The 22,685-nt window shown below is 36.8% G+C and overlaps 1 protein-coding gene across 1 annotated transcript in view; it reads left to right on the forward strand.

Moving 5' to 3' along the window:
- The window catches only part of VEGFC (vascular endothelial growth factor C), a 67,917-nt gene extending 48,098 nt beyond the window's left edge, over positions 1–19,819 (forward strand). The window contains exons 2-7 of the mRNA XM_058024701.1: positions 1,995–2,208; positions 4,168–4,358; positions 11,534–11,685; positions 14,602–14,711; positions 14,944–15,274; positions 19,064–19,819. Of these exons, the coding sequence (XP_057880684.1) occupies positions 1,995–2,208; positions 4,168–4,358; positions 11,534–11,685; positions 14,602–14,711; positions 14,944–15,274; positions 19,064–19,178 (1,113 nt within the window). The 3' untranslated portion in view covers positions 19,179–19,819. The remainder of the gene's footprint in view (positions 1–1,994; positions 2,209–4,167; positions 4,359–11,533; positions 11,686–14,601; positions 14,712–14,943; positions 15,275–19,063) is intronic.
- Positions 19,820–22,685: the final 2,866 nt, after the last annotated feature.

The raw sequence follows: 22,685 nt of genomic DNA on the forward strand, positions 1-22,685 counted from the left end.
AGGAAACAGTTTGGCAGGGAATGAGGCTGCTCAAACCCTGCACTCCTCACCTCTCAGGAGGTGCAAGCAGCGAGTTGCCAAATTAGTTGCTTGTTAAGCTTGGATTTTTGTCTGTTACCCACTGATTGAGACCCTGAGTGGCATCCTGCAAGGAGAGCAGGGGTGAGGGGGAGTGAAATTCTCTGTGTTACCATTAAATTTGAAGTCAAAGGTCTCAGAATCTGCTTGATTCATGTCTTGGGTCAGGGATGGTCCTTCCTATGGTGACAAGGAAAGAGATGAAGGCCTGTATGGGCATATTTCTGAGACAATGTCTTGATTGTTGAAACCTCCCAGGACAGTCTCTGCAAGGTCACTGTGGTTAGTGAGGCTTAAGTGAAAACATTTTTTGAACTTCATAACACTTTGTTAAATTAAACGAATTTACAATTGGTATTGGAATAATAGAATCACAGAATGGCCTGAGTTGGAAAGGACCTTAAGGATCATCTAACTTTTGGCTCCCTACCATGGGCAGGTACATCTTTCACTACACCAGGTTGCTCAGAGTTACATCCAGCCTGCCCTTGAACAGCTCCAAGGATTGGACATCTACAACTTCTCCGGGTGACCTGGTTCAGTGCCTCATCCTCTTCACAGCTCTGTATATAGCTGTGTTTACAGGAATGAGGTCTGTGAATTGCCTTATCCTGGGGTGTTTCTGCTGTGTTTGACTCCAGATAAGGGGCTAGATGAAATCACACGTGCCGTTTTATACCCTTGCAGTTGTCCATGAGACACGGAGCAGTTTTGATTCAGCTGGGCTAGTTCTAAACTACCTGCTTTACTCATGTAATGTTCTAAATCATTGAACTGAAAGAGTTTTTTTTTTTGTTAGTGGTGGAGTCAGATGAGAAATTGTGAATTTCAGTTTATGTAGCTTCGCATTTCTGCATTTAGATATTTTAGACTCTTAAAGGTTTTTGGAGTAGAGCAACAATTTTGTAGTAAACTGTAGAGAGTCTCCAGCCAGTTGACGGATTTTGTACTAGATTGTACCTCTGTATTTTGTGTCTCATACTGCCATCTAAGGGCCATGTAGGCTGAGAAGGTGGCTAAAGGTTCTTCAGTACTTCTCTTTTTCCATGCTGACTTTTGAGAAGTCAGCAATCCATGGATGAGAAATGAGCAGGGGATAAGCACCAGTCTTTTGATGCAGTGTGCTTTATCTAAGAGGAACAGAGGAATCTTCCTGATAAGTGATAAAATAGAATGTAAATCTCAGTCATTCAGAAAACTACAGTTGCAATGAGTTTGTATAAAGGCCAGAGAATAACAAAGCAGGATTACAGGATTTAAGGCTACTCCTGAAACAGAAAGGGAGTGTGAGGTTTGCACTCTTCAAGGTACCTAAAACCTCATGTCCTACTGATTTAGGAAGTCGTGCTTTATAATATAATTTGCTTATTAAGATTTTTCCTAGAATGCTACCAAATAGTATTATTTAGTTTATTTGTTTAGTGTTTTGTTTGTTTTTTTGGGTTTGTTTTAACTGGTTTTGCAGTTGTGGGCATTTCTATTTTCTGGGGCTAAGAGATTAAATGGTAAATAATTAGTGTTACTTCAGGAGTATATGATATTAAATAATCTGAACATCATTTAAGTATTTGGGGGTTCAAGCATTCAAAATTTCATCACAAAAACTTACCTTTCCAGGATAAAAATGCTTTTTTAAAATAAAATAGATATCATCTGCAAACTGTGTTTGTGTAGGCTTAATTGTGTGGGCTCCTTTCTCACACAGTTATTTTGAACTGCAAGAGTGATAAAGAAGTGGTGGAAGAAGCAAAACATTTCATTGTTTGTCAATATAGTAATGTTGCCGTTGAATGACAGAAGCAGTTTTTATGATGATGACCCCTTTATTTTACAATGCATGACTTGCTTTTCGGGCTAGCTTCCAGCAAACCTTGTGTACCAGAGAAAGTAATTAATCCTGCATGTTACTTTGGCAGGGTCATGGAAGCAAAGACCTGGAAGAGCAGTTGCGGTCTGTGTCCAGTGTGGATGAACTCATGACAGTGCTTTACCCGGAATACTGGAAAATATTCAAATGTCAGTTGAGGAGAGGAGGTTGGCAACACAACAGGGAGCACGCCAGCTTTGACACAAGATCAGATGATTCCCTGAAATTTGCTGCAGCGCACTATAATGCAGAGATCCTGAAAAGTAAGTACAGGACGCATTCCAACGCACAAAAAATGAAATTTTGAGGGCTTTTCAGTTGTGTCAAAAACGCTTTAAAAGCTAAGAATTGTCAGTAAGCCAACCTCAGCAGTTTGATAGCATGTGTGTTCTATACTAGAAAATCTTTGATAGTAAGCCTTTCATATTGAAGCAAATCAATGCAGACATATTTAGGTATGTCCATCGTATAAAATTGCTTTCTTGGCTCAGTAGAGAAAGTGAAGTGCTTGTCTTAAAGTATAAGGAATCCTACTTCATGGAGGCTATAACAATTCTGCAGAAATCAAAGAGGATGCTAATAGTTGGGCTCATTGAACTATTTCTTCTCATTTTCTGCAATTGCATCACAGCTGGTAGTGCTTTCTTCACTTATGCATTACGACTTTGGAACACCAAATAATCCACTTGTAACTGTTTCATGTTACAAGAGGATAGTTGTAATGATGTTGTGCTAAAACAAGCAAAATAGTTCTCAAACCAGTGTGTTTGAATGCCCTTCAGTGTTTCAGATAGCTTGGATGAAAATGTATTAACTTACAGTTTAAGCCAGTGCTTGTAGGCAGAGAATGCAGGATTTATGGCAGAACGTGTATTTTTGGACATGATATTGGAAATCATGTACCTTAATGGAGAGTTTAAAGTACACATAAGGCAAAATTTCCATTTTTGTTGAATAGGTTACCAAAATCTAGTGCCAAAAGGGAATAAACTTACAGCTGTAAGTCTCAGGGCTGTTCAGTGTAAGATTATATTTAGTAAAATGCTGTATAGCATGATACAAAGTCTTTGCCCAAATTTGCGTGGATAATCTGGGCACAAAAATCATCCATCAGATTAAACCATGTGCTGTACATAATTGCTGAATACTTTTGCTTTAAATTATACCCTTCCAGTTAACAAACTAAGCATGTATTTAAATGAACTTCACATTACGCCTATAAAATTTTAAAATTATAATATTTTATATCCAAGTGAAGTACTGTGTGGGGCTGGCTAGAATTACTTTGCAGAAGTGTGCAGAGCTAAAGTGCAGACTTTACTCAAGATGAGACTTGCCCCAGGTGAAGAAAGGAGGCGTGCAGCTTCAGCTGCTGGCCAGCACTTTGAGGGAGGTGATTCTGCCCCTCCCTCTGCTCCAGTGAGACCCATCAGCAGCGCTGAGCCCGCAGTGTCCAGCTCAGGGGACAACACAAGAGGGATGTGGAGCTGTTGGAGCAGGTCCAGAAGAGGTCTGTGAGGATGTTCAGAGTGCTGGAGCACCTCTGCTATGGGCTGAAAGAGCTGGGGCTGCTCAGGCTGGAGAAGAGAAAACTCCCAGGCGTTCTTACAGCAGCCTTCCAGAGCCTAAGGGGGTCTGTAAGAAAGCTGAGGAGAGATGTTTTAGCAGATCCTGTTGTGACAGGACAAGGGTAATAATTTTAAACTAAAGAAAATAGATTCATACTAGATAAAGGGAAGAGAAATTTTACTGTAAGGATGGTGAATTACTGGAACAGGTTGCCAGTGGGCTGGTGGATGCCCCATCCCTGGAAACATCCAAGATCATTCAAGTTTAGGTGGGGCTCTGAGCAACCTGATCTGCTTGAAGATCTCTTTGCTCATTACAAGAGGATTGAACTAGGTGGTAGGTGACATTTAAAGGTCCGTTCCTGCACAAGCCAGGTTATGATTCTGTGCTTTAAGGCCTCCCCTGCCTGTTGGATTCCCTTTTAGTCCCACTGTGACTTTTCGTCTGCTCCATGATGATATGTCATGTCCCTGTGAAGGAGAAAAATCGGTTAGAAGGTAGCAGAGAGAGATGTGTGTTTCACTGACTAAAGGCCGTGACTCTAGAAATTCATATTCTGGTTTTGAAGTTTAGTAAGGAATCCTGATTTACTGAAAGATAGTTTTGGTTTTAAACAGTTACTTTATAACGTGAAATTCCCTGTAACTTGGCAGGTATCGATACTGAATGGAGAAAAACTCAGTGCACGCCACGTGAAGTGTGTGTGGATGTGGGAAAAGAGTTTGGAGCAGCTACAAACACCTTCTTTAAACCCCCATGTGTGTCCATCTACAGATGTGGAGGTTGCTGCAATAGTGAAGGACTTCAGTGTATGAATATCAGCACAAATTACATCAGCAAGACAGTAAGTTCTCACACTTTTACAGTTCTTGTACTCCTTGCAAATACATTTATGATCGTGCATAATTTAAACTTTCTTATTGCTAAGGAAATAGTTGATTCCAAAATGCGCAGGAAAAACAGCTGAAGACACTACTACCTGGGAAAAAAACGTGTTTAACGCTCTTGTCACCAAAATATTTTTATTTTTCAGGGGAAAAAATAATTTATGATGTCTCATTCTCAATTTTCAGATTATCCATGAAACTTAATTCTCTCTTTTTCCCATCTACCTTATGCCTCTAAGGGCCAAGCACTCCATGGAAAACTAGCCTGTAATTTTATTAGTGTAGACTGCTGCAGGATGTGTGCAGACAGGATGCATGTTTCAAATGAAGCCTTTTTAGGAGGGCTGTTTTTCTATATTAAGACATATTAGCATTATGTACCTATTTATTTATTTTGTTGTAATGCATCTTATTCCAATGTATGTGCAGGTTTTGTTCTTCAAGTTCAGGGTTAGGGATCAGGTAGGAGTGTGCAGAGTTCATGCACTGAGCCTGTGACCTGCCTTTAAAACAGTATATTCTACATTATTCTAAGTAGATACAGGAATTATCTCAATTATCTTTCAACATTTTCCTCAAAAATCATGTAAAAATAGTCATACTTAAAACAATTTCCTAGGGTATTATCCTGTTACTATAGTATTTGGTAGGGTTTTTGTTAGTTGTGGGCTTTTTCACTTTTTAGTGTAAATCTTGCTTTGTTTTTCTAGAGGATTCATCTAGCTGAAGATGCAGTACATATTTATAATGAAGACCAAAAACTGCATAGCCAGTTATAAAATTGAAGCCCTTAGAAATGTCACTCCTTTATAAAAAAACTTCTTAGTGCTCTGAGCCTTTTCTCGGGGGAATTGGGGAATTTTCTTTACGTCCCCTTACAAAGGGAATGTAAAGAAAACAGCAAAAGCCACCAGTTTTGTAGAGTGCATTTTCTGCCCTCATTTCTCACCAATCTCTGTCTGAAATGGTATATCTTTCCAAGAATTTTTAATCCTAAATTTAGGCTATTGGTAGACAGCCACACTGCACAGGAGTAATGTAGCTCACATAGCTTAAATGAGGACAACTACAACACTGACGTTGTGCAAGCTTTACCATTTTTCTCATTATTAGGAGAAATCATTTTCTCAATTCCACTTGCTTGAAAGATGCAAATACAAATTTCATTTTAAAACCCAAGAAGTGGGACTTTTTTTTTCTTTCCATGTATTGGTAAAATTTAGCTTACCAAAATAAAGAATTATCTAATCACAGAGAGAGCTGTTCCACATAACAAAGATTTCCTGGTTTTTGAGCACTGTGTCAGTTTGGGCCAAATCAAATCTTTCTCTTCATCTTACTGTTCATATCTGTTGAGCAAAGTAATTTTTTACCCAGTAGAAAATGTTTAGCACTGAGTTTCTTTTTGAAGTTCTTGTTGTTATTGGTGATGATTTGATGTAGAGTAGTTAAAGATTTGAGAGACTCTGAAAAGGAAAATGTTAAAGGTCTTACTGGAAAGAAGAGGCAATAACACTGTTTTGTTTTCTTACTTATTCTGTAAAAGTGAGCAAATGTATCTATGAGTTTTCTGTCTTGCTTCTGATTTCCAGTTTTATCTGGTCCTTGACAGAATGCAGTTTTAAAAGAACCCTTAATAAAGGAACAGACCTATAGCTATATATCTTCATCTGTCACCATGTCAAATTTTTTAAAATTATGTGACCACAGTTTAACTCATATCAGATGAGAATTAGAAAGAAAAAAAGTATTGGATTCAAGACCTTCTGTGCAATTCAGGTACCCTACACATCTATTTTCACCATAGTTTCCCTTATTTCCTGAAAGAAATGACTACAAATAGTTTTCTCATAATTCACCAATTTTTAGCTTTATTTTTTGTGCATAAACTCCATAAGGTAACTTCATACTGTTCACCCTGCAGAAAAAGTGCTTAATGGGAAACTTAATTTTTCAGCTGGAGTTCTTACTGTGAGGGCAAGCTCTAGCATTGGTTCCAGACATTAAAATATAAAGAAAGATTATATCAGCTTTCATCAAAATTATTTAAAAATGAAAGAACTAAACACAGAAATTATTTTTATAGGGAGCAAATAGTTGATTTCCAGCAGAATGGACCAGATCAGATGTTCCCAGATTGCCTTGGTGGCAGTGGTCTTGAGCAAGGTCAATAGTTTCTAGTTCAGGCTGTGTTACTCCTTTCTAGCTGTTTCACTTTATTGAGAGAAAAGTAGAAATGTATTCTGCTATGTTTTTAATACAATTTTTTCCCAAACTCTGTTTTTGTAGTTGCTAAGGGATATTTATACAAGCAGGATTTACATACGAGACAACTTCTTAATTAAAAGTACAGTACAAGATCTGTGACAATATTTGAAGGCTCCCTAGGCTAATTCACAAACTGCAGTAGGTCCTTTCCTGCCTGCAGTAGCTCAGTTTTTAACTGGTGGCTTGGCTGGTAAGGATCTCTGGGAAATGTGACTGGTTGGATTTTCATTTTGTGGTGCGGTTGTTTGGGTTTTTTCTCTAATTTGTTATCAAGCAGCTGTTCTGTGTTTCCATGGCACAAATAATTCAACAGTGGTTTCAAGGATTGTGGAAGTACCTGGGGCAGTTACAGGCTGTCCCTCAGCAGCACTTTTTAATGCCCCACCTACAGACACGTGCTCGTAGCTTGAAGGGAAGCAGAGAGCTGATGTCAAAGAGTTGTTTCATCCCATTCTTCCTCTTGGCTGTCAGGATGGCCATTTTTTTGGCTTCTTTCAGAACACTTGTTGTAAAGGGTCCTAAATCATCTTGTTTCACAGTTACAGTTATAGTCCCTCCAGGGAAAACATCTATCCAAGCAGATCAAAATTAGATTTAGAGGAGATTTTCTCACAGGAAACAAGTTAACAGCTTGAAATTGTTTGCCCAGTTTGGGATGTATTTGGTGTTCTTTTTCACAATTCACAGATATGCCATAAGAATATTCAGTTGTTTTCAACATTACAATTTCTACCTTTTCCCATGCATTTTTCTGTTAGATTAATTATTGTAGTGATATAATAGGTAGTTTTAATAGTGGGAGATATATAAGTTCTAAATGTTTTTTGTTAATATTTCTGGGCAAAGAAAGGAATTAAAATAGAAAAAGATAGAATAAGGAACCCAAGCATATTAAACAAATATTAATTTATTATATAAAATACCTGTTGTTATATCCCACATAAGCCTTGAAATAGTTTTCCAAGAAAGTTCAACAGTAATGTTATGATGATGTGCCATTTCTCAAATAGTTTATTTTCATTCTTTTCAATATAGGCATGTTCAGTTTTGAAATCAGTCTTATGTCCTTAGTTTAAAAATCCCTCTAGACACGTTGTACTGTGTTACACTGGTTATATTTGGCTGGCTTTACTGACACTTTAGAAAGTGCAAAGATCACAAGTGATGGAAACTTAGACTCAATCAATTTAAGGGAAACTTGCCAAAATAAACCACAGGCCATCTGAAGAACATGGTGTAGTTAATGTAAATCTTGGGAAAAAAAACATACATAAATCCTGTATTTGAAAAGTATCTAGAATGATGGCCTTCCCACACAATAACAGTTTTGATATATTTTAGGAGTCAGGGAACATATTAATAATTTTATGTGTGATGACAAAATAGATATTGGCACATATGATGATAGTGCTGAATAAATTAATTTAGCCACTGAAGCAAAGAAATGCTGTGTATGAAAAGCCTCAGTTTTTCTGGTCAGTACACTATGAAGTCCTTCTAGTGTAAAGAAGAAGCCATCAAGGCCATGGATCAAAATTTTATGTCTTTTGGGGCTTTGAGTAACCAGGTCTAGTGAAAGGTGTCCCTGCCCATGGCAGAGGGGTTCTAATTAGATGATCTCTAAGGTCCTTTCCAAACCAAACCATTCTGCGTTTCTAAGGATCAATGAGAAGGAATATATGGAAAATGGCTTTTTCAGGAGTTCTGATAGTGCTTTTTCTCAACACATTCAGAGATTTCCATCTTCTGTTAGATTCTTTTTTTTTCTTTCAAGTTCAAAATCATGTTATGTTCTGGGCTGTGGACAGTACTTGGAAGAGAAACCCTAGAAATGGTGTGAAAACTGGAAGACCTGCCGTCTGGCTTTCTGTGTTTATATAAAACAGCCTTAGACTGGCTGAATGGCAGGTGTTGAATTTCTTATTAAATACTTTTAATTATTAATGGCTTTCAATTGTTCCTCAATTACACAGAGCTTCTGTCAGTATGTGCTGTACTCTGAGATTAACAATGTGTAACTGATTTATGTTTACAATTAGCAGCTTTTCTGGAGGAGGACAGGGCTTTGTGATTATGTGGGGGGGAGTTTTGTGTTTGTTTGGTTTTTTGATTTTGGTTGATTTGTTATTTTTGTTATATATATATATATTATTCTTTAGGTATACAATCGCTTATTGCTTCTGTTGAGGCTTTCCACTGGTTTCTTGAAAATGCAGTGTTGGTGGCAAAAAGGCACAGGGCAGCATGGACCAGTTGAGGCTATTTCTGTCTTTTATTTGCCTCTGACTGGAGCAATACTCATGAATTGCTGTTTTATTTATTATAACTACTAACATTTTTCAGAGCAATAAATGCTCTCCACTTTTCAAATACTTCTCTAATCCCTACTGCTATCAGATCTTATGTTCTTTTGGGGACTTAAGCTCATTCATTGTAGTCTTTGGTACCGAATATCTATCTTTAGGGATTGGTACCTGAAGGAAATGGTTTCTCCCTTTAGAGTGAATTAGTGTGTTTTTAATCAAAATTTAAAGTTGGAAAGGAAGAGAAGATTTGGGCAGTAAATCCAGTCTTTTAGAGAATGGAGGATCAAACAGAACTATAAGCCATTTGGTCTCCAAGAAGAACTGCCCATTTGGGCCGTGTGGGTAGCAGCAATAGTAGCCACAGCCAACAGTGGTGCCAGAAAAGGAATTGAGAACCAGCCTCATACACAGATGTTATGAGGCATTTTTCATAGAAATATCCTTTCTACGTGTTGACATTTGGTTGTTAAATGTTGCCAGACATGCCCTATAGTGACAGCAGATGTTGAGCTTATTGCTCTGTTGGATGAGGAAGGGGAGCAAAAAATAAATTGTAGATGTTATCAAAACCATAAAGCATTGTTCATGGCCAGGTTTTACATAATCTGTAATGTTTTACTTAGATGAAGGTTCAGACAAAACTGATGTTTGTTGAGTTTATTCACTTAAATAGTTTCACTGAATAAACAGTAGTAGCTATTGGGTGAGGTAAAATATGTTACTATTAAGAGAATTTATTTGAACAAACTGAGGGTAATTTGAGGAGGTCAAGGAAGCTAGTCTACCTTTATGTTATATAACTAGACTTTTTTTCTCACTGCACCACTGAAGTGGTGATAGGAATAGTTGTTAGCAATATTCATCTCCAAATGATACCTTTCACAGTGGAAGGATAAATGTAAATTAAGATTAATTCACGTTCACCATCATTTCCAGTTCCATTACCGTGATTGATGTGTCTCAGCTGTTTTTGTGAAATTTCTCTCGGTGATCTCCTGAAGCTGAATTGGACTGTTGGGCAGGGACCTACCTCTTTTAGGTGGTTTGGAAATGTAGCAGTCGTCCTGTGCTGCCATCTCCAGTGGTCTGGAGTCTGCTATACTTTGCAGCACGGCAAATTGATCTACTGCAAGAATACAGGAAGAACATGCACTTGTTTTCCAGCTGCAGTTAGGTCCATTCACAGACTCATGCTTATTTCACTTTCTAAGATTTATCAGTTCTCTCTGTAGCAGGTTTTTATTTCAGCTTCATAAAAGCAAGGTCATACTGTCATGAGAGAACAGAAAAAAAAATTATCCTTACATGTGTAATATTGTAATTAAGTTCATACTCTTTGTTCTGCCCATCAATTCATGCATATTTTCTAAGAATCAGCTTTCTAAACAGGTGAATACATCCCATAATGCTGTATTCTATATTTTAAAGCATTTAAAATTACCAGTATTCTGAATATATTTGCATGCTGTGTAAATGACATACTCTAAAGTTACAGATTTTTAAAGAGCATTGCAAATACATCTCAGCTAAAAATAAGGTTTTTTATACAATCTTACCAAGTGGAACTGGAATAAAAAAACCAATGACCATTTTTAAAGGTAGTAAAGTCCCCAGAAGATGAAGAAATGTTCTCAAATGTATTTGGAAGAATGACTGAGCACCTAAAAGGCAGCAGTGCACTGTTGCCCTTCTTAAAGACCATCAAAAACCAGCTTTTCAGACTTTGACCTAGTGTATTTGTCCTAGCTTTTCAGGAGATTATTGAGACTTTAATTTTATAGCAAAACCTACTTAATTTGATGAAGTAGATGTCCTGAACTGAAAACTGAACTGTTCTTCTGTTATCACTTGTTCAGTTTTACTACAAGACATCGCTGAAGTTCTTCTCTTTCACCAGTTGAACTATAATTTCCGCTAAAATTAAGATCTTGTTAATTCACTTACAGATTATTTTATCAGTAGTGGATATTTCTTAATACTTTGGGGAAAAAAAAAAAAGAATAGTTAAAGATATATTTTATCAGGATAGGCATATAACTTGCACAGAAACAAATACTAAAAATTTTTAATATGTGGTAAGCTGTAGTTCAAATGTTATTCATCCAGAACTGGTGTGATCAAGGTCCACTATACTGCTGTGTTACATAATCTTTTGTAATTGTGCAACTGATATATTAGGTGACAACTTACTGTCTTCTTTATATTATTCTTCAGTTTTTCAAAGCACCTTCCTAAAGTTTCATTTTGGATTTTTTTAAAATACTGCCAGTTTGAAGTCATCTCCTCTAGAGAAATGAGTTCTTTGTACATTTTCCTCTCATATATTAAATGTTGTAGTAAGCAAACTGGCATGTAACGGGGTTTAACACTAAAAATGTTAGTTATCACACCATAGCTATTATATTCATTCTGCGCATAATAATTATTTAGCAATATAATTGAATGCTGGAGGACAACAAAAAAATCTGCGCTTAAATTCTTGATATGTTTTTTGTATGTCCTTCCATTAGTTTCAGCTGGATCTGTGACAGAGGTGTTTTGCTTTTTGCCCTTTGCAGCTGTTCGAGATCACGGTGCCGCTGTCCCAGGGTCCCAAGCCCGTCACCGTCAGCTTCGCCAACCACACGTCCTGCCGCTGCATGTCCAAGCTGGACGTGTACAGGCAGGTCCACTCCATCATACGGCGCTCCTTGCCAGCAGCACAAACTCAGTAAGTATCAGCCTTGCCTTGCCTTTCACTTTGTGAGCAAACCTGTATAATTCAGAATTAAAATACCGCTGGGAAGTTCTCACAGCTTACATAGGCGAGCTATGCGTGGCAGTAGCAGAATGCGTTCTGCAAGGGAGCTGCCATTAGTTTACACAATTTTACTAAATTAACATCACCTTTTTTACCCAGTAGATTAACTGGAGCAACATGATTTCACAGGGCAGCACTGACAGAACCAGAGGACACAGTCTCAAGCTACATCAGGGAAGGGATAGGTTGGATATTAGGAAAAAGATTTTCACCAAAAGAATAATAAAGCGCTGGAATGCTCTTCCCAGGGAGGTGGTAGAATCACCATCTCTGGATGTTTTTAAAAAAAGACTGGACATGGCACTTGGTGCTGTAGTTGAGGTGTCAGGGCATAGGTTGGACTCGATGATCTGAGAGGTCTCTTCCAACCTCATTATTCTGTGATTCTGTGATTCTGTGATTTAAAACTGAAGAGTAATGTATGTGGGATTTGCTTGATGAAAGAGCTACAGTCCAATTGAGACTTAAAAAAAAAAAAAATCAACAAAATAAATTTATTTCCAAAGAAAAGCTAAAAAATATCTCTGTAAATAATTAGGAGACAATATTTCTCTCTCAATCTATATTTTCATATTTCGAATGCTTTTTTTAAAGGCTTGTTTTTTAGGGAATCTTTAACTCGCAAATCTTTCTTCACATCTTCACGTGCCAGAGGTGCATATAAAATAGAATGGAAAGGGGAAATAAAGGGTTAATTGACATTCCATAAAAGTAGCATGTTTATTTTTTTATGTGTGTAATTTTGAATGAGAAATTTCACAGAACAATCTGGCACCACAAATCTGATTTTAAGTTATCAAAACACTTGAAGATCTCCTTCCTTAATTTAGAGTTTTCAGCGATGATTTTATGATGTATAAATATGTAGGAGGTCAAAAACACATAACAGACTAGCAGTTGCTTTGAGGAAGAGTCAATAACTAGAAGCCAGTCTGGAATGAATTGACATTTTGTAATAAGGTGAGTGAGTAGAACAAATTTCTCAGAGGTGTTAAGCATTTTCCTCAGTGGTTTCAATCTGTTTAAGTCTGGATGTTTTCTGACATGTTCCTAAACATAAATTAAACTCAAATAGAATATAATCTATCTAATTTGTTCATCAAAACATGGATCATAAACAGTAGCTTGGAAATAAATCTATTCATAATTAGTTTAATTGCATAATTAACAGATTATTAAAAAACAAACCCAAGAGTCATTAAGAAAGTCAAATTGTGTTGACTCTCTCCAGCTTCTCTGTATTTCTAAGTTAAGAGCAGTTGAAGTGATCAGTGCAAGAGTTTATTCTAGCCAGGAAACAGCTAAGTGTAGTTGAGGGAGGTGAGAGTACAGACACCAGACTTGGACCAGCACTCACAGGTAGCAGCAGTTTGTCCTGTGACTAAGAAATCACACTTCAACAGAGGTAAGACAACATAGTACTAGATGAGAATATATAAAGGTCTTCTCTACTGTTACTTAATGTATTTAAGTTTAAAATCTGTGGCTTCATGCAATAAAAAAGCAGGAGGGTTTGATTTTTGTTTTGTTTGGTTTAATTTGGTTGGTTTGGTTTGGGTTTTTTTTAATGGAATACAATAAGATGTCTGTAGATTATCCATATAATTTCTCAAGCAGAATTGGAAGGTAGGCTAAAGGAAGCATATGCCAAGGAAACGTATGCAAGAGTGAGATCATTACTGGGATGAAATCAGGAAACACTAGTTTGATAAAACTATAACTGTACTGGGGTGAAGCAGGGCGATGTTAAACCACAGCAGTCTTTACAAGTGCAGTGATTTAGCGTGTTGAAGGGGAGTGGTCTACTTGAATGATGATCACGGAAGAATATCCCAGCACCTGCATTTTTGAATGTGTGAGTAATGGTGCTCAGGGGAATGAAAAGTGCATGAAATGTGTAATATAGGTGTTGTCTTAAAAGATTAGTAGGATTTTAGAAATACTACAGAAACAATGAATAAATTACATAGCCCGGATACATGAAGCTAGGCTTGATTTGTTCAAAGATGTAATGTCAGCTGTGGTGATAAAGAAATTGCAAGCAAGGAAGATGAGATAATACACATAAATATTCTATCAGTGATTCACCAGACAGCTCAGTTCACTCATTCTTTAAAAAGGCAACAGCTGCTGTTTGGATTTTTTGCTTTCTTTGATACTACTACCTTGGCTGCAAACTCTAGAAGGAAAAGAGGACTAAAGTGTTTAGTTGTTTATTGTCTTTATTTTTAAAGTGAAGAGGCATCACTGCTGAAGGTCTAATTCTTTAGATTCGAGAGTGACTGATGAGAAATTGTCAGCTAATGGCACATATCTTTCACATAAAGTGGAATGGAATCTGATAAACGGATTTTATTTTTTTAAAGTTTTGCCTACACAATTAATTACAAAACTATTATTGCTGTCTTTTGACATCTTAAATTTGAAAACATTTTTGTAGTTCAAAGAACTACATGGAAAATGCCTGTTACTATGCAGTATTTGGCATACAAAAGAATTTTTATACTTGTCTATATGAGGCTTATGTTCTGCGGTTAGGTCTGTTTCAAATCAACATCAGCAAAGTACAAATGCCATCTTCTGGAATTTGGAGCTAAAACTTGATATATGAGAAGGTTTCTTCAACAAATGGTTGAAAATCTCTGAAGTGGGGAGAAACTTTAGTAGCAGACTTGACAGGAATAAAAAACAAAATTATGAATGAGCTGACACTCTTAGAAAGATATTTGCAATAGTGAGAAACTAAAGCAATCAACAACTGAAATAGGTTTTTTTTCCCCCTTGAGTTCTTATAGTAGTAAATCAACAGCATTTTTAATTTCGCAGGTGTCATGTGGCAAACAAGACCTGTCCGAAAAATCATATTTGGAATAATCAAATTTGCAGATGTTTGTCACAGCATGATTTTGGTTTCTCTTCTTACCTTGGAGAATCTGGTAAGCACTTCCCCTTAAAGCATCAACTGTCCTCCTAAAGACAAGAAGTTGTAGTAATTATTTGTATCGTTTTCTGTATCATTGCTACTACTGCTTGTTGCTGTCTTTTGATAAATGCTTGTTTTTGAAACACCATAAACGGTATGGATTTGCTCATTTCTCCACATAAAGATAGATGAGAGAGTAGACACAAAATTCTGGTACTAGTGGGACTTCTCTGCTGCTTTTGCAGACACATCTGAAGGATTCCATATCTGTGGGCCGGACAAGGAGCTGGATGAAGAAACCTGTCAGTGTGTCTGCAAGGGAGGCGTGCGGCCCTCGAGCTGTGGACCTCACAAAGAGTTGGACAGATCATCGTGTCAGTGCACGTGCAAAAACAAACTGATCCCTGCATCCTGCGGGCCCAGCAAGGAATTTGATGAAGAGAGGTGCCAGTGTGTGTGCAAAAAGACCTGTCCTAGACATCAACCGCTAAATCCTGCAAAATGCATCTGTGAATGTATAGAGTCTCCCAATAAATGCTTCTTGAAAGGAAAAAGGTTCCATCACCAGACATGCAGGTAAAACCACAGTTTTTATTTCTTTTATGGTGTTCAAGGCCTAAAATTTTGGGTTGTGACATTATCTGACTTGTTGAATTGCTTTGTAGTCTTAAACTCTAAGCCTGTTGTCAGTTCAGTTTTTATCTTCTATGACTTCTATAATCTCTAAGAGGAAGCTACTAGACATAGTAAGTATCCTAAAGCATATTTAGTTTCTGGTGCTCTTAGACTGCTCCTGGTACTTTTCTTCCTTTTCCTTTTTTTTTTCCCTGGTGAAAATGAAAAAATGTAATTAGTTGGAATTAAAAAAAAATACATATATACATATATATACATTTGTTCATCTTTATAAAGAAAAATGTCAAATATAAGTAGAAATACTTGTGTTGAAATCTCTAAAGTGAGGGAACAGATTATTAACTGGCATTACTTGTTTATCAGTATTTGGCCTTTTAAGTGACAGAGAAGAGTTGTTAGAAACATCAGAAATTATTTCTTCTCTTTAATTCAATTTTATGTTTGCATAGAGAAAGAAACCAGCCTGATTTCATAAGCTTTACACATTACAAAGCCTTTGCACTGTAGGTTTCACTTCCAGCAGTGCTACAAACATAACCCACTAACAGTTTGAAAGAACATTCACAACTAGAGAAGTCAGGCACTTAAGCTAAGAAATGCCATAATAAATATCTGATGTTGATTTCAATATCTCTGTTGATTTAAAGACTTAGTATTTGAGGGAGGAAATTAAGTTCAGCCTTTCTCTGTTGTGTTGTGGTTGAATACGATAGAATCATTTTCTCACTTCCCAGGACAGTATGATATAGGATGCTTTTACCTTTTTTCTAAGCTCTTTTTCTTTTGTCTTTGAGTGCGGAAAGCAAGGTTTATATATGTTGTTACTTTATATCTCTAGAACCAATAGTCCTGTAGATGTTAGCACTGTTAGAGGGGACAATCACTCCTCCTTAAGAAACGACTTAGCATAGGTTTCTCACATTTTGGTTCTGTCCAGCACAAGCTGTTTCTAAAAGGAATAAAAATCCTGCAACATCCTTTTTATCTCTGAAAGATCCCTTGCTCGTTTAGAACAGCATCAATTACACAATTTAATTTATATAATAAAAATATAAAATATTTTTATGATACAAATTTATTAAAAATACATGGAGTGTTGAGATTTGTACTGGACATGTGAGCCCTAGACATGAGCATAATCCTGTAGTCAGTCCTAGTCAGCTCCCGGTCCTACAAGTAATGCTTGTAGCTTCTGGCTTTGAAGCAGTAATATTTTTATGCACTGTAGCTAAATGCCTCTGGCTCTAGTGTTACACCCTGCTTCAGATGAAAGGAATACAAAATCATCTACAAAGCACAGGATGGGAAGGGAAAAAAGCTTTTAGCCTACTGCTTTTTAAAGTGATTATGCTGCTCAAGAAGTAGTATTTCCTCATTTCGTCTATTGGAGTTCTTAGAGTGCCCACGGTAACAGTTTGGGCATTCTGCACAGCAAAAATTCACAATTATTGACCATAAAGAGAAAGTTGCTACTGCTTTGCCCAGCTCTATGAATAGTGACTAAACATCTATCTTAGCTCGAGTGTGCTCAGATTTTCCTCATTGAAACAGACTTCTGTCACATGAAACCACTCTGTAAACAGCATTCAGACCAAATCTCTTGAAAGACCTGGTCTATTGTTCAGCAGTTTCCTAAGGAAACCACATTTTATGTCGTTACAATGACTCTGCTGCTATTCACCTTGTGCTACCACCTCTAAAATTTATTTTGGTCAGTTTTGGCTGGGCCAGATAACTGGGAACTTCATCTGTTAAGCACTTTAGAGGAGGAGAGGGACTTTCTTGCTCTGTTGAAATGTCCCAAATAAGGATAAGACTGAAGTAACCTGACCTTGACTGCTGCTAGACACAAACTCACATGGGAGAGGTGCTATATAGCACTCCCAGCTGCAAGTTGAAGTTCACAAGGACGCATGAATCCTAAGCAAAGTGAACTCCTCATGGTTAATGTTTTCATGAGCGCTTTTCATTGTGTACAGTCACAGACATGTGGAAGAGTTTGGCTTTGCCACTTTCTCTTCTTATTTAATCTTGCTGTCATTTAGTACAATGGTCTGAACTTTCATGGCAGAGACAGCGAAAAGGTGAGTTCAATGTTTCATCCACTGCATCTCTGTGGAGAACCTTTTTCCCAGAATGGACCCCTAGCTGGTTGCTTGTTCACTTAGAATATTAGGTCCTTCCACAGACCTTTTAGTTGCCTTTTACCACTGTTTCCAAATTTTCGGGGCAATAGATCGCTAGGGGTTTGAGAGATTCCCATGAGCTACTACACTGATTTCAAATTTCTGTTAGGTGGCACACAACAGTGTTACTCCCTTAATTACAGAGACCACAGTGGTGAACTAATCTGTGATAAATGACATTGAAAACACTGAACATGATGTGACTAGTTAATAAATGTCCCATTTGCAGTCTTCCTCATTCCTTATCGCTTTCCTCATTCATTTGTTGAACTGGATGGTGTGAATTAATGTAACTGTAGTGGAGACCTGATATCATAAACAAATTATTGCAAAGTAGTAACTTAGTATCCAAAGCAGGCACGCAACATACTAACTTATTTGCAACAACAATAAGAGTCGCTGCAAGCCTGAAACAAGAATTACCAAGGGAAGAGGAGAGTGACATTGCACAATTGAGCGTGCTGTATATACGCAAGTAAAAGTTATCGTAATAGATCATAATATCAGTGTTTCACAAACAGGCACACATAATTTCAATACAAGTTTTAACTGTAACTGTGCTGAAATTCAAGACATATACTTTTGTCTTTTGACTCATTGCCAGTGTCTGAAAAAAATCACAGACTTGTACTTTGTCTCTATTATACACCACAAAGTATTTAGCATTGTTATTGTAAGGTTATTTTGGGTCAAGTTCTTGTTTTAATAGAAAAATTAAATAGGAAAAGGAAGGGTTCAGGGACAACCAGAGATATTATCTTTGTATAAGTTCTATTTTTCAGTCAAGGAATTGGTGAGGAAAACTTCTGCCGCTGCACAAGGAGATGTGATTTGTGGTTCAATGCTGTATTACTTATTAAACTTACTTTAATCAGATAGATACTAATTCTGTTCTTTCTCCATTAAGATTTATCAGAAACATGATAAATAGGCTCTGATTTTTCTTCCGAATGCACACAGATGCAATATGAATGCAGATATATTCCCACTGGCTCAGAGACTGGCTGTGGGAATTTGCAGTTTGAAAGGAAGTTTGTTCTCATTTTCAAGATCAGAATCACAGTGTAACATATGTAGGCAAACCTCTCTCAGGCTTATTGAAGTAGTCAATAAGATGAGAAACAGTCCTGGGTAGAAGAGTGAGAGATTTGTTTATAACATGATTCTGGATTACCACCTCCAATTTGCAGCATGCAGTAGGTTACAACTAACCAATCTGAGTACAGAAATAGATTCTATTTTCAAACTAAAGCTAAAAAATAGTACTCAAGATTAGAATGCAACTACAGCCAGCAGTGTGATAAAAAAAAGATCCATATGTATCTGTTGCAATAGAATAATTTCAGTATAATTTGTTATTGTTTCATTGTCTTTTGTAAAGAATAGTTCAACTGACATTGTTTGTAAGAACATAAAATATATGTGTTTGTAGGAATTAAACATTCTGTTGAGAAATAGCAGTGTGAAGGCACACAGCTTTCTGTTCCAGTTAACCATAAACAATGGTTTTGTATTAATGCCCCCTTTCTTCCCCTTTCTTCAGTTGTTACAGACCTCCGTGCACAGTGCGGACGAGACGCTGCGACGCTGGCTTTTACTTCAGCGAAGAAGTGTGCCGCTGTGTACCTACATATTGGAAAAGACCACTTATGAATTAGCCAAGAGAGCACTACTTGCCACGCTGGTGTACACTTTTCCATTAGAACAAAAGAGCAACAGAAACTTTGCTAATATTTGGAATTAAATGTTCACCAGAGACCCTGTGGGGCTTTCAGAGACAGACTCGTGCTTTTCTCAAGACGTGGAAAGCAAATATAGAAAACAACTGGGGTTCGTGTTTTGTAAAGAACTCAATAAGGACTTGTTTTCTGTCAATGACCAAATGCCTAGGTTCTCCTTCTTGTGATTTTTTTTTTTTTAAGAGATAATGACTATATAATTTATTTCCACTAAAACCATCGTGCAGCATTTCTGTTTATAGCAGTAACAATTGTTAAAGCTCACTGTGATCAATATTTTTATATCATGCAAAGTATGTTTAAAATAAAATGGAAATCGTATTATATAATGGTGAGAATGTTTAATCATCTGCCTAAAAAAGGAACTCAGATTCAGCTCTATTTTCTGGATTCTTAACATGGAAAGAAGCAGTAAGGAGAAAGCACTTTTATGAAAGAAGGCTGCAGACATTTTCTTGTACCTGTTGTGTTTGCCATGTGGCAGAATTACATTGAGGGTTTTGTGAGCCAATGGTACTTCTGTCTCTAGAATGAAAGTAGAAAAGGCATAATTAATAATAAGGAGAACATTGGAGATTCTGTACATTGCCCAAGTATAAGGACTATGTTTAAAGCACAGCAGCAACTACTCACATTCTAATATATTCATCTCCTATTTTATTTCTTGGTGTCAAGGAAAAGTATAAAACAGAGTCTGTTCAAGATTATTGGCATGTAAGTGGAAATACCAAGATTGCTTTTTATTTAGTGTTACAGGCTACGTTATAATTTTTACGGCTAAGTCTTTCAAAATGCTTGGATGAGTTTACCATTATGTAGTCAGATCAGATCTCTTGATCAATGTATACAGATGCAAATATATTTTAAAGGGGAAAAAATATATTCCAATGGGAACATGAAAGGACTTGTACCAGTCTGCTGTGGATTGACACAGTCTCTACATTGAAAAAATCTCTTTCAGAAAATATGAAATCAAACACCTACAATTTTAAAACAAGGTAAGATTTTTAACTTAGAAGTCGGAAGGAAGTTTTTTACTTACAGAAACTTTGTTGGGTGCAGAGTGGAGCAAGCAAAGCTGCAAAGCAAAATTTTTGTGATGGGAGTGGTCAGAGCTCTAAAAATAATTCTGCTGGGTCTAAACAGCTTTTCTTAAAAGAGTTATTGATGAAATAGTATTATATTCCAGAACTTTGGCCAGGAGGGGTTGCTTTTCTAGATTCTTTGTATTTCATAAGTTTTGATTACTCAGTCTCCATGGTGGGTTGAGGCAGTGTAACAGGATCAGAGATACTTTGAGACTTCAGCACTTTCCACTGTCTGCCTGCTGTTCTCAGTGTTCTTCTTAAGAGGCCAGCTGTTTATTATCCAAACAGGATAATAGGATGAAGTTCAGGCATGCAAATTCTGAACAATGTCTTTATTACCATATTGCTTCAGCAATCAAATGCAGGTAGAAATGTGGATGACAATTTAACACTGATGTACAACTTTAGCTGTCATAACAACTCACACTTCCATCAGTAGGATTGGTAGTCACGCAAATCATCAGAGTCTAAATTGGCAATGTTGACATAATAGCTAGAGGTTAATGTTGAAATTTAATTCAGTATTCAAAAAAATTCAAGCATCCACTTCTATAGGTTACCTGCTTGAAGGAAGCCTAAAATACCTTAAGAAACAATTGAAAAACAAATTGGATTACTGCCGTGACTTGTATTGATGAACCAAAACCACTACACTTTTTAAAAGACATGAGGGAAAAAAACCCCACTGTAGGTGAAGATTTTAAATTTCTGTCCCAGACCAATACAGAAGAGAGGCAGTGAAGAGAAAGACAAACCAAATCTGATACCAGGAGCAGAGCCTAAGTAAGCAGGTATCTAACTAACAGATCAGAAATATACTTCTGGTTATAAAGTAGAAGGGCACAAGTGAAGGCAGAACAAAATCTACATTCCACAGAGATTATAAAAATTGCATGTTAAAACAATATGCACATAAAAAAACCAAACCCTGCAAAACTGAGCAATGATCAAATGTCTAAATTTTTTTAAAGGGTTCATGAAAACAGCTAATAAACCCATTGTGGCTAAGCAGGTACTTGTATTTCTACTGAGTGAGCATACTACACTCAAAAATAGTAAAACCCATCTGAGTAGGGAAGGGAAGGGAAGGCAGGAAGTTCAAAAAAGACCAGTGAACAAGAAGTTTCAACATTATCACAAAACACTAGTATCCAATAAGAATTACATTCTTGAATCCATTTTTCCTAAGTTTCCAAGTACTGAGACTTTTAAGCATAAATTATGCCAATCTAAGTAAAATAAGATTTATAGAGAGCAAATTCCTGACTTGTCAAAGTTACCACAAAGTCAGGTTTGTGTCTGAGCAAAGTGAATGGTTAGCCATTCACAAAATTTTGTAGATGCATAGAATAATTTATACAAGCAATTGATAACATTTTCTGATAATCAAAATCTCCAGTTCTACTTTCCACGAGCATAGTTTTATAAAAATGCATTATACATAACACAAACATCAGAATTATTATCATTACTAGTGGAGAGACTCTACAATATGATAAATGTGATTCCATTTATCTCCATACTGTCATGAAATAATCTCTAGGGTAGGTCTTCCTTGCATTTATTACATAAAGTAGCTTAAAGGTCTACACTGTTTTCAGTTTTGAAGTGATACTTGATTATGATCTCTTTGAAATTATCATCTTCACTTCAAACCTTTATATTCTTAAAAAAATATAAAAATAGTTTATACAGCTTAAAAGGAGATTTGCTAGATAGATAATTCTATATGCAAGTTATTCTGCACTGACTCCAAATAAAAAGCTTGTATTGTTATTTGTCTAAAATCCCTGTACCTTGTACAAAAATTACAAGGTGGTTGGGAGAGGGAGAGCGCATGTAACTGCAGTAAATCACATTTAATAGTAAACAGACTTATGCTTGCATTTCATCGGGAATTTACAGCAGTTTCTGCACTCTTTCAATACTATACTCTAGGGAGACCATAAATTCTGCAGGGTAAGCCCCCTCTACCTGCCCGACCAGAGGGACATGCTATTTACAGTGTCAGTGCTGCTGGTCAGCTGGCATGCTTGTTTAATTCATGCTGAACAAGTTGATAGTAAATCAGGTCTCTCACCTCTATTTGAAAGACCAGCATGAAATCTTGCATATGTACTGCATCATCTTGAAAGGCTTAGTGTGAGGATTGCTTTCAGTATTCTCATTTTCAGCCTTAAGATCTCAGTTACAACTCCAGCTGCCCTTGAATTTTAGCATATCTCCCATTTCTTTCAAGCATAACCACCCATCACATCTATACCAAAAGACAGGAATGGAATAATTAATGCAGTCAGTGATCTCATCAACAGATTAGCCTGAGGAACAGACTATGTTC

The sequence above is a fragment of the Melospiza georgiana genome, chromosome 5 (genome assembly GCF_028018845.1).
Source record: "Melospiza georgiana isolate bMelGeo1 chromosome 5, bMelGeo1.pri, whole genome shotgun sequence".
Taxonomy (NCBI): domain Eukaryota; kingdom Metazoa; phylum Chordata; class Aves; order Passeriformes; family Passerellidae; genus Melospiza; species Melospiza georgiana.